General features: G+C 42.6%; 2 protein-coding genes across 2 annotated transcripts; both read left to right on the top strand.

The window, feature by feature from the left end:
• The first annotated feature begins 340 nt into the window (after positions 1-340).
• LOC102001667 (fatty acid-binding protein, adipocyte) lies at positions 341-4,745 on the top strand. The gene is made up of 4 exons (XM_005361811.2): positions 341-596; positions 2,922-3,094; positions 3,980-4,081; positions 4,520-4,745. Exons 1-4 carry the CDS (start codon positions 374-376, stop codon positions 4,568-4,570), a joined length of 549 nt encoding a protein of 182 aa, XP_005361868.1. The 5' UTR covers positions 341-373; the 3' UTR covers positions 4,571-4,745.
• An 8,293-nt stretch (positions 4,746-13,038) lies between these two features.
• Positions 13,039-16,620, top strand: Fabp9 (fatty acid binding protein 9). Its single transcript, XM_013351755.1, has 4 exons — positions 13,039-13,198; positions 15,399-15,571; positions 16,171-16,272; positions 16,437-16,620. The coding sequence occupies exons 1-4, from the start codon at positions 13,126-13,128 to the stop codon at positions 16,485-16,487; spliced, it is 399 nt and encodes a 132-aa protein (XP_013207209.1). The 5' UTR covers positions 13,039-13,125; the 3' UTR covers positions 16,488-16,620.
• Positions 16,621-17,419: the final 799 nt, after the last annotated feature.

Genomic DNA, 17,419 nt, shown 5'->3' with positions numbered 1-17,419 from the left:
GAAACAACACTGTCTCAACAAAAGAACCATTAAGATTAAGAATCTCTCAGGCAGGCTTTTTGTCCTCAAATTCAGAACTCTAAGCACATTACTGTGGTATCAGTAAAATTGAAACTCAACACAAGAGGGTCAAAGTGTGTCCCAAGGTAATTGTCTCCTCCTCAATGAGGTAAGTTACATATGGAATAATAGGGGGAAGTTCAGTGCACTGAGCATTTAACAGCCAAAACAGGAACGTTTAAAATACGCTGTTCCTGGTTAAAAATAATTGTACTCTAAGTCCAGTGATCATTGCCAGGGAGAAGCAAAGTTGAGAAATTTCTATTAAAAACATGACTCAGAGGAAAAAATACAGGGGCTAGTAACGAAGGAAATGATCTGGGGTCACCCCTATTGGTCACTGCTGCGGTCACATGGTTGGGACATCTTTAAAAGGGAGTTATTTGGACTCAAGAGGATCACAGCACCTTCCCCTCCTGCGGCCTCTGTCTCACCTGGAAGAGAGATCTCCAAAGTCCACAGAATGTGCGATGCCTTTGTGGGAACCTGGAAGCTGGTCTCCAGCGAAAACTTCGACGATTACATGAAAGAAGTGGGTGAGTATGGTGGGGTCTGGGGGTTCCCTGAGGAGGGGAGAGGGCTGTGAGCTGGCTCTGAGCTGGCAGCAGTTGCTGAGGGAAATGCTGGTTTCTGCTTGGAGGCTGCAGAAGGTACAAGAAAGAGCGTGTCGTGGAAGCCTCCTGAAGGAGGCTTGAGCCTAGGGCGTCCTGCAGATGAACCAGCAGGGAGGGAATTCTTAGTGATCCATAGAATGACAAGGTGTTGCCTTCATTGCCACCCTTCTGTTTCTGTGATTCACTTGACTCTTTGTCCATTTTTAACATCTCCTTTTACACAAAAATTTCACAATAGCTTTGAAAGGAAAATACACTTTTTGTGTGGCATGGAGTAATTTGTGCTTTAAACGGAAGCCATGATATTGCCCTTCTTAGAAAACATCATGTTGGAAAATACATTTTAGAAAATTTTTTTTCTGTCTCAATGTCACGGTAGTCAAAAGCTTGACTTTTGGAAAGACTTCTTGGGGGTTACACTTTCACTGGTTTGGGATGATGTGGGATGTCAGAGAGCTAGTGACTAATTGGAAGGGGAGTTTGTCAAGTGAGGCGCATGCAGAGCGCGTCTTTCCCGTAGCAGCACAGGTTCAGAATGATTTGTCTTCTGTCCCCACTGCCCATGTGCTGCTGTGTTCAGGCTTACCAAGCACCACAGGCAGCAGTACAGTGGCTGGCAGCCAGTGATGCACTTTCCCATGAGTTTCTGCCCTGAGCCCTTCTCTCTGGGCCTTCAGAAGTCAGATCCCATAGCACAGAGTGTCTTCATTAGGACAGGACCCCCTAAATTTTCAAAGGCTTACCCTTTCCCTAAGTTACACAGTGGAACCTTTAGGTTATCTGTCAGGAATTTTAGCATGACTGATCTTTTGGCATGTCGGCTAGATACCAGCCAGTATGCTAATTACTAGGTACTGACCCAGAAACACCAGGTTTGGACCACTTTTAGCTATCGACTTTTTGAAACGAATATTTAGTACTTGTGATATTTATATCTAAGTTATAATAACAACACTTTAAATTGAGAAAGACTCATAATTAAAGGCAGTAAGGTATTTCTTGAATGGAATTGGCAGCTGTCATTGCGGCACAGTGAGCAGGTATTGCCTTCTGCCGTCAAATAAAATTAAAAGAAACAAGTGAAGCGGCAGCTTTTCACAGGCTCCGCCCCTCTGGAATTGGCATCTGCCCCGCACGGGCTGACTGTGGCAGAGTGAGGATTCAAGGGGAAATACATCCCTTTCTCACAGTGGCTACTTTTTAGACAGAGAACCAAGTTGCAGGCTCCATCTGCACCACTTGTCAGGGGGCGTTGCTCTCTCAGGTCAGCCTAATTCTGCCCTGCGCTCTCTCTGGTCAGCCTTAATTCTGCCCTGCGCTCTCTCTGGTCAGCCTTAATTCTACCCTGCGCTCACTTCTAGCTTAAGCATTTGTGTTGGAAAAGTTAGCCCGGCTATGGTGTAGGAGTTCTGTGTAGCCCGGGCAGGGAGAGGAAGCTATTAGCGTTCATCTAAGGCTGTAAGTTGCTCACCCTCTGCAGGAAAGCATTTCCCTCCTTGAAATAAACAAGGTTTGAGTGACTGAGACGCGAAGTGCTAGTTCCCAAACTGTTCTGAATCGCGGAATTCTGATTTCTTGAGTTCAAAAGATTTACTGAGCTTCCCTTTAATTTTTCTTCCACATTTTGGGAGTGGTATTGGCACTCTAAAATGGCATGGTATGTAGGAACCATTTTTCCTTTTAGAGAAATTAATCAGAGATCTTCATTTCATGAGGGAGTGATGTGGGAAGGAAGCCTAGAAAATTAGTCTCGGCGACACATGCGGAGAAAATTGGGTTCTGTACATCAAAATAGATGAACTTTTAACCCGCTCCCTCTACATCAGGCCTGGTCTCTGACTTTAAGAGTTATTTTAATTACAGCTCTTTATATTTAAAAAAGTATGAAATAGTCAAGCAGTGTCTATCATAAACACAAATAGAGATAGATACATATACATATATTATTGCCACATTATTACAAGTATGTTATAGATATGCCGGCATATACAGAAAACACGTACACGTCAAGGTGTGAAGATTAAATCTCTTTATAGATTATGCTGAAGTCAATGATGAGTCTCCTGAAGTGAAGAAGGGGAGAAGCTAAGAGTAAATCTGAGGGATCACTCCTGAGAGCGTCCTCAGGGACTAGGAGCAGCACGCTTAGCTGCGTAGCTTGTTTTATAGGGGCCTCATGGAATCTGGCGTCTGTTTCTTCGTGGACGCAAATGTGTAAGCTTGACATGTTTTCTGTCCTAACTCCAGGTGTGGGCTTTGCCACCAGGAAAGTGGCCGGCATGGCCAAGCCCAACATGATCATCAGCGTCAATGGAGATGTGATCACCATCCGGTCAGAGAGCACTTTCAAAAACACCGAGATTTCCTTCAAACTGGGCCAGGAATTTGAAGAAATCACCGCAGATGACAGGAAAGTGAAGGTGAGAACCGGTGGGGCTGGTGTGGTGGAGCTGGTGTGTGGAGCTGGTGTGGTGGAGCTGGTGTGTGGAGCTGGTGTGTGGAGCTGGTGTGTGGAGCTGGTGTGTGGGGCTGGTGTGTGGAGCTGGTGTGTGGAGCTGGTGTGTGGAGCTGGTGTGTGGAGCTGGTGTGGTGGAGCTGGTGTGTGGAGCTGGTGTGGTGGAGCTGGTGCAGGGTGTGGGCCTGGCTTTGGATGCTATGACCTATAACCGCGATATCAAGACAATGGGCAGGGGGAAAGCTTAGCTCCCATACCTACACTGTCGCCCTTAGAATGAGGATGACATGTTACTAAGTTTCCTGATGTTAAAAATGATTAGCATATTTTGTGTGTCATACAGTCGTGTCTATGAAGTAAGTTAGAGCAATAAAACTTTAGAGGAAGTTTATAAAATAATCAAAGCCACTCTAATGCCACCACTTCCACATACGCTTTGCCATCTAGCTCCTTTCCCAAGATAGTCTCTTTTTTCAAATTATAATTTTATGTTCTATGTGTTCTATTTCTGTTCAAAATATGTACGTTGATATACATACACATGTAAGTTCTACATTACAAAATATGTATGTTGATATACATACACATGTATGTTCTACATTACAAAATATGTACGTTGATATACATATACATGTAAGTTCTACATTATTGTTTTTAAGACATCTTTTTTCCCTCCCTCCCTCCCTCCCTCCCTCCCTCCCTCCCTCTCTCTTTCCTTTTCTTGTTGGACTTTATTCTTGTTGTTTCGAGTAAGGGCCTCAGGATATTTTTCTGAGTCAAGATTCCATGTTCTCGATCTTACTTTTGGCATTCAGACGCAAACTGCTGTCTCCTTTCCCTGTGTTTGCAGAGCCTCATCACCCTAGAAAACGGGGCCCTGGTGCAGGTGCAGAAATGGGATGGGAAGTCCACCACCATAAAGAGGAAGCGAGAGGACGACAAGCTTGTGGTGGTGAGTACCCTGCATCCGGGCCTCAGGACCCTCACTCTGCTTTAGCACAAAAGGTTCATTTGCAGTTTTTGTTTATTTGGAGCTTAGAGTGGAATCTGGGCTTTGCCCCTCTGGGTTACTCCTCCCAGCATGGTTTCCCCTGCTCCTCTCTGGTGTCACAAGCTTCCTCATGCAACACCCTCACCAGAGTGTGTTCTGTGCTTCTGCTGATAGTACCCACTTACCATGGGGATTTTCCAGCTCCCTGAGAGAAAGACCTGCATCGTCTTGGTCTTTGCATCATCCTAATGTAGTCCACTCGGGGATGGATGTGCAATACAAACACAGAACTCTAAAACATGTATTTTTGTTGAATATTATTTGCTTTCCAACACCGAGAAATAAAAACATTTGCACATGGTTGTCAGTTTCTGACCATGGATTTGTGTCCGTGTCTAGGAATGCGTCATGAAAGGCGTCACTTCTACCAGAACTTATGAAAGGGCGTGAGCCAAGGGGAGTGGCCCTGGACTGAAATTTGCATCGAGCTCTACAATACTTGGTTGGATGCATTGTTTTTAAAAAGATGATTTCCCACTAATTAGCAAGCAACTAATTTTCCCAGAAGCTAAATGTTATTGAATATGGTTGTGTTGATTAAATAAAACCTTTTTAGATTTAGAAAGTGGTGCAATGATATTTTTATTGTGTGTCTAATTTTATTGTGTGTCTATACATAATTCAGTGAAGAAAATAGAAAAGCTGCATTATTATCCTGGTTCTGATAAAGGTAATAAGATCTTTCATAATTTTGCATGGTAGAAAAGTCAGTGTCCATGAAATGTCCCAGATAAGAGAAAGTATATAGGAACCAAGACTGAGTATTAAGCCCTGCTTCAACATACCTAAGTTAGAAGCTATCTGCCCAAGACCAGGGGTAATTTTAAACACAGCGCAATTATCCACATCCGTGTGATTCAAGCATACACATTCATATCCGCCCTGTCCTGGGGCATTGTGACTCGGCAGTGCTGTAGAAAAGCACTTTGGTCTCCGTGTGTGTGTGTGTCTGTGTGTGTGTGTGTGTGTGTATGTGTGTGTGTGTAATAAGGGGGAGAAAGAGAGAGAGAGAGGGGGAGAGAGAGAGAGAGAGAGAGAGAGAGGTTCTTATTACGTAGCCCAGACTGGTCTTGAACTGCGGTTTTCCTGCCTCAGCCTCTGATGTTCTGCAGTTATAGGTATGAACCAGCATGCTCAGCTAGTGTAAAATTCTCAGTCTAAAACAGATGATTCAGTCAGTCTTTCATTACTTTAATAAAACTTTGAGGCTGTTTGCTTTAAAAAGAATAAATTGGCAGGTGGTGTTGACATATGCTGTTAATACCAGCACTCCAGAGACAGAGGCAGGAGAATCTCTGAGTCTGAGGCCAGCATGGTCTACAAAGGGAGTTCCAGGATAGCCAGGACTGTTACACAGAAAAATACTGTCTCAAAAAAAAAAAAACAAAACAAAAAAAAAGTTTCCTTAGCTGGAGGCTGAAGGTCAAGCTTGTGCAGCCCCGAGAGTGGGCTCTGACCGAACAGTAGGTGTTATCATGGGAAGTGATAAGGGAGAGGGGCATCTCCCCGATACACAGCAGGGAGGAGCCATTCTTGTCATGGACAACAACTTGTGCTTGTGGGATCTAGCAGGACCCACTAATCCCATGAGAGGACTTTCCACACACATTCTCACCCACACTGACCTAACAACCTTTCAGTAAGCCCTACCCTTTGATGCCCCCAGTATCTTAACACACGGTACTGAGCATGCAGATTCCAGTACTAGAGCCTTCAGGGAACAAAGCACATCCAGTCATAGCAACACGCTGTGCCTAGCAGCAGTGCAGAAGCCATGCCAGGCATCCCATAATGTTCATGCTAGGCAAGTATGACATGCTAGTTCATAAACAAATATGCAATATGTTCAGTGGCTTCAAACATTTATGCTTATTATCACCAACCATTTTACTCAAATGCAAACCTCTATGGAGTCACTATATCTAAAGCATCTGTGCATACACAGGCATAACAGCAGTGAGGTTTGAAATGTATGTATACGCACATGCAATAGCAGGGAAGCTTAGTGCTCATACAAATATAAAACGGGTTTAAAACATTCTTGTACACACAAAGACAGCCCTCGGGTTTCTCAGGAAGTGTGTGTGTGCAGATGTGTGTGTGTGTTTATGTGTGCTGCATGCATGAAGCACCTCTGCACTGAGGTTTTGCACATATAGAGTAAAACTTCTAAGTCACAGGTTTATATTCTAACAAAACAAAACTCCATTTGAGCGTACAGTTCAGGGATAGTGAGGGATATGCTGAGTGACAAGGCAGACACAAAAAGCAAGTGTAGCATCTTCCTTCTGTCTCACCTGCAGATGTTAAAGGAAAGTCATCCTGGGGTGTGGAATGGAGATTATTTAGGGTAAGGCAGAAGTGTGGATTGAACAAGAGCACACTATACAAATATCTTCAAGTATCACACTACCTCACACCGACCTCACCCAATACGTATAAATTAATACATGTTACCAAAAAACTGAGAAGTAGTAAATCTATACTGTTATATTGTGATGTCTTCTTTAGAACATAGTTCCAAAGCTGTTCATTTTCTGCTCACCCATTGTACGTGTAGCACCGTGGGTTAGAGGGACCACAGAAGACATTAGGTTCCTTGTCAGAGAATATTTTTTAATCAAAAAAATAGTGAGGCCCACAATTTGGGTTCACTAGAGCTGTGTAGGGTTGTTTAGAATAGTCTTAATAAATATTGGCAAACCTGTAGTGATTTAATTTGTATTTTAATAAAGCTTACCTGAAGATCAGAGAGTAAAACAGCCCCACTGGTCAGCCTTACAGACCAGGTAGTGACGACACACACCTTTAATCCCAGTAGCCACACTAGTTTGCCATAGGAACTGGGCAGTGGTGATGCACACCTTTAACCCCAGCCCTAGAGAGGAATATAAGATGGAAGCAGACAGCTTTCAGACACAGTCTCAGGCTGAGGAATCTTGGGAGCAGGATGGGCATTTCGGACTGAGGTAGAGAAAGAGCCAGGGCCTGTCTGTTTTGCTTTTTTGACCTTCAGGTTGAACCCCAATATCTGTCTCTGAGTTTTTATTAAACACTCTACACAAATCAGTATTTATTCATTAAGTATAATAATCACCAGTTTGCCAGTATTTGTTAAGAGCAAATGCTGGTGTCCGGCCCCTTGCTGTGATCACCAGAATGATCTGATGGGAGGAGCTCTTGTTTCCATGGAGACATGGAAGCTGAGGCTCAGAGCACTGATCACCAGAATGACCTGATGGGAGGAGCCCTTGTTTCCATGGAGACCTGGAAGCTGAGGCTCAGAGCACTAAGACAAAGGGGGAAGAGGTGTAGGATTCTGAAGTTCAGCAGTTATCCTGGCAGGAAGTAGGTCTGAAGGCCATGTGTGGTACCAGAACCTAATGAAACAGAGTTCCAGGGGATAAATTCAATCCTTGGAATGTTTGAGAAGGCACAATGGAAAGCACATGATAAACTAAGGTCAATATTGGTTGGTTTCAGCTCTTAACACAACAGCAGAACAATTAATGTATAATCAATGTGTGTTAATAACATTGTGCATTCTGATGTTGATATCACTGGTTAGATGCCCTCTTTACAGTTTACAGCCATTCGTCTTATGGGTATCTGCTCCACAAGTAACACTTTGATGGAGAGAGGTCAGAGAAACAAGGCAGGTACTACTCTTCAGGCCTTGGGAGTCCAATGGGCCCAAATCTCTGGAGCACACATCCTAAAGGAGCTAAGATGAACCATAGTATTTTGTTTTGCAAATACTGTGAACTACTTATTTTTCTTTTTTAAAAAACATATTCTCTCTCTCTCTCTCTCTCTCTCTCTCTCTCTCTCTCTCTCTCTGTGTGTGTGTGTGTGTGTGTGTGTGTGTGTGTGTGAACATTCTTACTGAAGCACATATACCACAGTATGCTTGTAGGTCAGAGAACAACTTGCAAGAATCGGTTCTCATTTTCATCATGTGCGCCCCAAGGATTGAACTCAGGTCATCACATTTGGCAACAATCGCCGTTACCCACTTAGACATTTCTCAGCCCCTGGAAGTGTGTTTGGATTGATGCTTGCAGCTGATGATCACAGAGGTCATACACAGAGGCCAGCAGTCACACACACAGACACACACACCTCACTGTTGTAGCCCTATCTTCTTAGACTGAAGAAATCCAAGGTATTAAAAGTTCCATTAAATGCAGGATGTTTACATGGCCAGCTCTTCTCCATTGCATCTTTCTGTTCTCCCCTTTCAGGAACCAGACCTAAAGACTAAGACATTCAGAAGAAATCTTAAGGAAGAATGGAATTGGGGAGACACAGTAAAGTATTTAAAAACCTAGAGCTCAGATAAGATCTGGGGCAACTGTTGATCTTACTTCTCAGGTTGGGCTCTAGCAAAAATAATAGAAATGAAACAAATCAAGAAAAATGCCAACAAATCCTGGGAAAGAAAGGAGGAGAGTACTTTGTTATCAGAGCCATAAAGCAAAGGTTTGATTCTGGCCAAGTCTCGACAGTGGTACTGGCCATGCAAGCCAGAAATCAGACGGAAAACTAATTATGGGAAGGCAGTTAATGAATTTGATCATTATGGCTACATGGATAAAGGCAGGGGACACTGAGCATCTCAAGCCTCCTCAGGTGTGTGGATCGGAGCCTCAGCTGTAAACAAAGAAGAAGCTGAGGGAGGGCAAGCATTGTACGTAACCAACACTCTCAGTCAAGGTGCTCACTGACTGATAATTGTCTCAGTCCTACTTCTGCAAGGTGGCTTCAGTGAGGTTCTCATCGGTTGAGAGGACAGTCTAATGACCCTATGATTGCCTCTGTTTAGGGAGAAGGACAGTCTAATGACCCTATGATTGCCTCTGTTTAGGGAGAAGGACAGTCTAACGACCCTATGATTGCCTCTGTTTAGGGAGAAGGACAGTCTAACGACCCTATGATTGCCTCTGTTTAGGGAGAAGGACAGTCTAATGACCCTATGATTGCCTCTGTTTAGGGAGAAGGACAGTCTAATGACCCTATGATTGCCTCTGTTTAGGGAGAAGCCTTGCCTTTCATCATTGTCCAGTTGATCCTAACTAGGAGTGATCTTGTTTTATGGAGATCTATCTGAGAGGAAATACCATTCTTAGAACCCAAAGGTAGTTTAAGCTATAACTGTAGACAAAGTTTTCCTGTCCTAGGAGCTGCTTCCAAATTACCACACAGAGACTTACATTAATTGTAAATGTTTGGCCAATAGCTCAGGCATATTACTAACTTGCTCTTACATTTTTTTTGTAGTTTTAAATACATCCTTTTATTTCAGTGCATTTGACTTTAAACAGGTACATTATCGCTCTGCTTCCTTTACCAAGGTTTCAGACGATCTAAACGACTGCACATCCCATTCCTTTCTTTTTTTTATTTTTATTTATTTATTTATTTATTTATTAAAGATTTCTGTCTCTCCCCCACCACCGCCTCTTATTTCCCTCCCCCTCCCCCAATCAAGTTGCTCTTACATTTTAAGTTAAGCAATATTCCTCTTATATGCTCTGCAACCAAGGTTGTACCTTTATTAGCATGGCATGTTCATCTCCTGGCGACTCTTCTGACTCTGCCTTTCTTTAGCCCATCATTCTCAGTTTGACTTTCCTGCCTGACTTTATCCTGTTCAGCTACTGGCCAGTCAGCTTTTTTATAAATCCAATCCTAGTAACATATATTCACATAATGTACAGAAGGATTATTCCACAGCATAGAACAATAACTGGACACTTCTAGACACTACACCAGGAGATCTGGAGATGGACATTATGAAAATTCACAGCTGAATATCACTGCAAATCTTGACAGACACACATTAAAATTTTAATACATCTATGTGTAGAGTTGAATAGGAATCTAACCCAAAGTAAAGAAGGTAAATAAACACAAAGGCGGAGATGCCAAGTGTCATTGTTAAGTCGCTGATTGGACATCTATTAGACACAACTGAAGAGTCAGCATTTTCTAAGATCTTACTGCAACTTGATTACCATAGTTAGTACAACACTAGATTTGAATATCCAATTTCCAACATCAACCACAATAAAAATCCCAGGACTTTCAAAGAAATGGAAAAAGTCTACTCAAAGACTGAAGATGATTTTTTAGCCATAAGCCACTGCAAAATCATTTTCAGTCTTAGCAGAAATTTTAGATTTCTGAATCCTGAATGATGCTGAAGCTTCAGAATCTACTGAAGTCATTTAATGCATTTTGCATTATGAGACAGCCATGAGCTTTTGGAAATCAGGGCTAAAAGTTTTGATTTGACTTTTAAATGTCCTCCAGAGGCTCATGTTTTGAATGTTTGCTTCGCAGCTTTTTGAGAGGCTGTGTAATTTCAGAAAGCACTTTCTGACTGGCAGAAGCAGGCAACTGGGTATGGCTCTGTGAACCGTTCACCTAACTTCCAAGTTCTTATCATATATCTTTTGCTTCCTGGTCAACTGATATGTGATGAGCCACTGCTCTGGATGCCTACCATTGTGAGCTTACCAGGCTGATCCCACTCCCCTACCCCCCGTGGACTAAAAGTTCTGTGATTGAAAGTCCAAATAAACCACTCCTAGCTTAAGTTGTGTCTGTGTGGTATTGTGGCCCTAACAATGCAAACTAAGTACCACTCCATGCAGGGAGGACCAGAGCGAAAGGATTATCATAGTTCCAGGGAAACACCATGTTCCCACGTTCTTTAGTTCCTGCTGACACTAATCGGAAGTGCTAGTTAAAAAGAAGAGAGAGCTGTTTATCTCTTTTGTCACTCATTTGTGTACAATGTCGTTTACAGCAGGCGCTGTTTTAGGAATATAGAAAGTAGTGTCTCTCTTGATTCACTTTTACAGCAGCATGCAGATGCCCAGCAGAAATGCAATGCTGTAAGCTGCATCCTGTAATACATTTCATTCTAAGATCTAAATGTATGCTATAATAGGTACTGAATAGCTCTGAACCAGACTGTCACATGCTGGAGTTGGGTCGCTGACAGTGAGTGGAGTGTGCATGAAATCACCTACTCAGCATACAAGTAATTGGCTGGATCCACATGAACCATTTAATGACGTTATTGACACAAAGATGTGTCAATAGTAAAAGGCTTAATCACCAAGTGACAAATCTCAGGCACGAGACTGATAATTGACAATGACACTCGTGTAACAGATTGGTCGTTGCTCTGTTTTTGAGTTTGTGTCACTATGGGTGCAGCAGTGTAATATCACAGAAGCAATCAAAGTGTGCAGAGCAAGACTCGAGACCATTCTACCACCCCCTTCCTTCCATGAGTGGGGAACCCTACAGGCGGTAGAATTTGACTTTCCCTTTTGTTCTATGGGCCAACTGAGTTCTAAAAGGGACCACAATATTCACTTCTGGGTCAACCTCAGAATAACAAGGACAGTTGCCCACCACTCCCTGGTCCCTTCCAGTACAGGGAGAACAGTTGGAAGCAGTGAGGCAGGCCTGGCAGCGCGCTCTTTATCTAAACGCTGAAGCTGAGAACACAGTCTCCCGTTAAGACCCTTATCATCAGCATGATCTCTCCTGACCCCTTTAGTTCCAGCCTCTGCTCTCTCCAGACAGCTCAGTAACTCTTCAAGTCATAGCAACATAACATTCCCCACTTCTTTATATCTTCTCTTCAAAAGCAGTTCTGTCTCCCACCTAAGATATCATTGTTCCCTGGTGCTCAAACAGCAATATCTTGCTTGCTTTGTATGAAAAGAGATGGCTTTACATACAAAGATAAATATACACTTCTCAGAGTCAAAAATCTATTTGACATAGCACAGATAAAAATATCGGTACTCATTTTCTGGTTTCTGGCCATCTAAATTTCCAGTTCTCTGATGCAGTTGAAGGGCAGAGCAGTAACATCAATCCACTTGATCCAATGTGTGAATTGGGTCTCTGACCTACTTCAGTTGCTTGGAGAGCAGAACACGAAACAAGAAGGAATTACATAGAGGTTTGATTCACCTGTGTCCTTTTTACTTTTTAGAATGTAGATGTCAGATATAACCCTACCCCCAAAAAAACTTCCCAAAATTTACCTGCACCATCTCAAATGGCATCTTTTAATATAAAAATGAGTTCGCAAACTAGCCATGATGAAGCATGTCTGTAATCATTCCTAGACACTGGAAGACTGGGGCATGAGGATTGCTAATTTGAGGGCAGCCTGGGATACATAGGAAGACCCTGTCTCAGAATGAGTGATAGACAGAGGGAGAGAGAGAGGCAGAGAGGGAGACTTTAAGGCTTAAATCACAAAGCTCTGCTCAACAATAATTGGCATCTTCTTTGTGGTCCTCAGCTATTCTTGATTGACAACAACGATACTGTTAATGACACCTTAGACTTCACCCCAAGCAACTGTAGGCGTTTTAAGTTACATTAACAATATCAATGCATCAACCCTGCAAGCAAAGGAAGGGAGGATGTTCTTCTAATGAAGGGGAGGCTTGGACACTATGACTTGCACAAACAAACAAAAAAACCAGCTGAGGCAGACCAAGCGGAGATGTCCTTGTTTAGGGCGGGAAAACATGGAGTCGGTGTTCGTCAGACATTTGCCGGAGGTTCCCTGGGGGTAAGTCAGCATTAGTGTTGAGAGATTGGTCTCCATTGACAGTTGTCTCCATTCGGCAGGAAAGATCTATCGGGTGACTCCTGGGTGTAAATCTCTTTGCTAGAGTTAAAAGGGGTTGACCTGAATTAAGTTCTGCTGGTTAGGTTTCTGTCTCTTAATTTGAAGGTAAACACAATGAGTCAAAGGCTGGTGCCTGGAATCTGGGCTCCTGGTATCCCATTGGTCACTTCAGGAAGGCCACGTGATGAAGATGTTCTTTAAAATAAGCTGCTGGAGACACTGCCTTGGCTGCCGGTTGTGAGTGCCTCATCCTCCCAGAAAGCTTCCCACGATGATTGAGCCCTTCTTGGGAACCTGGAAGCTGGTCTCCAGCGAAAACTTCGAGGATTACATGAGAGAACTGGGTGAGAGACACCATCATGGAATTCAGGGATTTGTGACAAGAGATTTTGATGTCAGGGCTTACTTTGTACCTCACAAAAATATTTTCTATGATTTTCTTTCTTGTGACTATAGGTTATACTCATATGAGATGTTTAAAATTCCATTTATTATTAATAGCTGTTTTTCTTATAATAAATAATTAGCATTTAAAAATTCTAACTGTGCTCGCAGCTCTCTCAGTTTATAGTCCATATATGTCCCAGCAGGCCCCGGTATGAAGTCATCGTGCAGATCTCCGGGCAGAGTGTCTCTCTAGCTGGCTCGTTTCATTGAGCAGCTTTCATTCAACCCCAAACTGATGCGAAAGAATCATTGTAATATGGCTATAGATTGAATTCGTTTGGGCTTTACTTAAGTTATAAATTTAGAAGCATTGTAGCAACAAATAACATGGAGAGTCTGTTTTTTCTCGAGTGTTCATGCATGTGTGAGTGATATTCCATACATGGTTTTGAAGGTTTTCTTCTTGAGATGAGAACTAGAACAGTTTTTCCTTACTGCCTGACTGTCTCCCATCCTCTGCCTCTCAGAGTGGGGGCCTGCCTGACCTTTGTCTGTACTTCAAGCTCTGTAGTCAAACATGAGTTATAATGAGTTGTGTCTATCACAGCTACACCTTTCTATGAATTTTGGGAGAACAACAGTTAATTCATTTTTCATAATTAATAGCAACCTCTTTTATAAATAAGCCATATAGAAAGCAGATTTCTTCACTTTTTGCATTTTGCCTACAATGACCAATGGATATTTAGCAGTATTAATAACATATGTACTCTTTCTAAGCACCAAAACAACAATGCTTTATCCCCTCAATAAGTTAACATGCTTAAAATACAATACCTGTTCATCTTCCACAGACAGTATTAACTTCTCAGAAGTAATAAAGAAATTTCCATACCTCTTCATGGGTTTATAGACATATTTGTTTTGGATAAAAATTTGAAGGCAAATAAGAAACTTGAAAATGGATATGGCAGTGGGTAACTACAATCCCAGCTGTCACAGGCTATAACAGGAAGACAAAAGGTCCAAGGCCAGTCTGATAACATAGAAAGTCCTGTATGGAAAGAAAATATAATATAATATATATCTAATATACTAACATAGTAAATATGGGTTATATGTAATATTATATAACTATTTTTGTCTATATTTGTATATCCATATTTCTGTATGTAACATGCATCTATTTATACATAAATATAGACATAAGAATAGACAGATATGGGAGAGTAATGGGTGGGAACTTGGGCTTATACCAGAATAACCCTTGTATTGACTTGGCGCCAGGTTAAGTCTGGAACAAGGTCTTACTCTGTTCTGTGGCCCTTCTAAGACCTCTCAAGTTCTCTTCCAATGCAAGCATGAGGAGGGCTTGAGGCACCCTCAGCTTACTATGGAGAAAGCTGTGGTATGTTGAGGTGGAAGCCCAGGCTTTGGCCACCTTCTCACAGCCCACACGTATGTTCTCCTACACCGAGGTACACGTCAATAGTCTGAACACACATCTGTTCTCCTACACTGGGGCACACGTCAATATCTGAACACACATCTGTTCTCCTACACAGAGGCACACGTCAATAGTCTGAACAGGCAGTAGATTTCAATATGTGTTCAGAGAGATGAGTCAGTTTCTGTCTGCCTACTGCAAAAGTCATATTTGACAATTTAAAGTCCCCAATCTGAGCAGCAGGGCCAGGATTTGCGCCATGTCCTTCCCACACTGTCTTTGCAAGTTTCCACAAGGTAAAATGCAAGCATTTGCTCCCCTAAAAGTCATCCAGCAAACATGCATTTCATATTAAGCACCAATGTTTGAGAAAATGAGTTTAGCTTTTCAAGATGACAGAATGACTAGCAGCATCACAGAAGGACCTGGCTTAATCTAGAGACTAGTGACAACAACAAATAAGACACTGTGGTTGGAAATGGTGGCACACACCTACAAGTCCAGGACTCAAAGCAAGAACAGGAGGATCTTGAGGTAAAGGCCAGCCAGCGCTATGTAATGAGACTCAATTTCAAAAGAAATAAGGCTGTACAGCAGTCAAGCTTTCAGTGAGGGAGGATGCATTCTTTAAGAGCGGGTGTTCACGATGGTGGTTGTACATCTTCCTGAATGTGTGAATGTTTCTTTGTCTATCTTTCTTTGTCTCTCAGGAGTGGATTTTGCAGCCCGGAATGTGGCAGGTTTAGTAAAGCCAACTGTTAATATTAGTCTCAATGGGGAAAAGATTAACATCCAAACAGAAAGCTCTCTCCAGAACACGGAGATCTCCTTCAAACTGGGGGAACAGTTTGATGAAACCACCGCAGACAGTCGGCAAGTGAAGGTGAGTTGGAGTTAAGTCTTCCTGTGCTCATCCGCTGTGGAAACAGGTGGTTGGTAGGGTTCATTCAACAGGCTGACTTATTGCTAAGTCTGGTTGGGCTGGTTTGAATCTGTGCATGCGAAAAGTCAATCCTTTACTAGTTATTCAGACAGCTTAATGGAGTAAAATGTTCCTATTAGTCTTTCTGATGCTGTGGTTTGAGATAAGGTCTTATTATATAACCTAAGCTGACTGCAACTTAGTATTCTTCTGCTCTTGGCCCTTGAGTGGTAGGGTTACAGATGTGTACCACTTTGTGCTGCAATCTGCACTCACTCCTCCTCTTCCCCAGACTTGTTTGTTATTGTATGAAAGGTCATATAGACTAGAACAATTATTAAGATCAAAAGTTCAAATAGCTTGTAGATTCTAGTCTATGAGAACATGAATTTAGTTGTCTAAAGTTGAGACTCCTACATTGACTTATTAAATCCTAACAGGAACCAAGGTGAGCATTATGCAGAACAGAATTTCAGACATGAAGTTAAACTGTAGATATCTACTGCTGTGATAGGTGGAAAGTAGTGAACAACTCCTAATCACTTCCTATGCATTTATAGAGCATCGTAACATTAGAAGGTGGGTCAATGATCCAGGTCCAAAAATGGCTCGGCAAGGAGACAACAATCAAAAGAAAAATCGTGGAGGGGAAAATGGTAGTGGTGAGTGTTCTCCAAGTTTACATTTTTACAATACTGTTTTGAATGCATGTCAATCAAGCTACTTACCCTCCTTTGTAGCCTGAATGAGGGCTTGGTCTGCGGAAAGAGGAAAGGTTGAGTCTGACCTGTCAACAGTCATCACTAACACATGTCTCTGCTTCTAGGAGTGCACCATGAACAACGTTGTCTGCACTAGGACCTATGAGAAAGCATGAAGGAAGAGATGACACCGGCAAGAACTTGGCCACTGCAGAAAACTTGTTGCTGAAGAAAATCAGCCTTTGGGACAGTGACTTCAAAACATTTTCAGGATAAATTTCCCCCAATAAAAGCACTAACTGAAATGCAGTTTTCCAACTGTTTGATAATGAAGGTTATGGACGGTGTGAGTTTCTTTACTGTTGCTGTGTAGAACACTCTAACAGAAAGCCACATAGAGTGGGAAGGGCTGACATTAGCTCGGTTCCAGTGGGGATACTGTTCTTTGTCTCAGCAGGAAAGGCATGGTAGCAGAGGTGTGAAGCCAGAAGGTAGTCAGGAAGTGGAGAGATCACCTTTCATTCCTACAGGAAGTGGAGCCAGACTATAAACCTCAAAACCTGTCCATCATGATGTACTTCCTCCAAAAAGCTCCTTCCCACAGCTTCCATAACCTTCCCAAATTGTATCATTATCTGGAAACCAAGTGCTCAAACATGTGACTCTTTAACTCACACTACTACAGGAAGTCTGCAGAATTAGTAAGACAGGAAGTTCCTGTTAACATGGCTAGATCTAAAACCACCCAGGAGACAAATCTCTGAACTTCTTGGTGAGGGGATTTCTAGATTGGATTTGCTGAGGTAGGAAGACCCATCTTAAATGTGGAGACCCCACTCTGTGGCTGGGGTCCTGGGCTGAATGAAAAGGAGAAAGCAGGTTGAGCACCAGCCCATTCCTCTAGACTGTGACTGTGACACAGTAGGATTGGCCACCTCAAGCCATGCCTCCGTGACTTCCTGTCATGATGAACTGTAAGCAGGGATAAAAATTTCCTTCATTTAATAAAGAGAGAGAGAGAGAGAGAGAGAGAGAGAGAGAGAGAGAGAAGAGAAGAGAAGAGAATTAGAGAGAGAAGGACCATTAGGAGTGGCAGGGGACAAGAGGA

The sequence above is a fragment of the Microtus ochrogaster genome, linkage group LG5 (assembly GCF_000317375.1).
Source record: "Microtus ochrogaster isolate Prairie Vole_2 linkage group LG5, MicOch1.0, whole genome shotgun sequence".
Classification (NCBI taxonomy): Eukaryota; Metazoa; Chordata; class Mammalia; order Rodentia; family Cricetidae; genus Microtus; species Microtus ochrogaster.
This window is presented reverse-complemented; position numbering and strand designations above follow the sequence as displayed.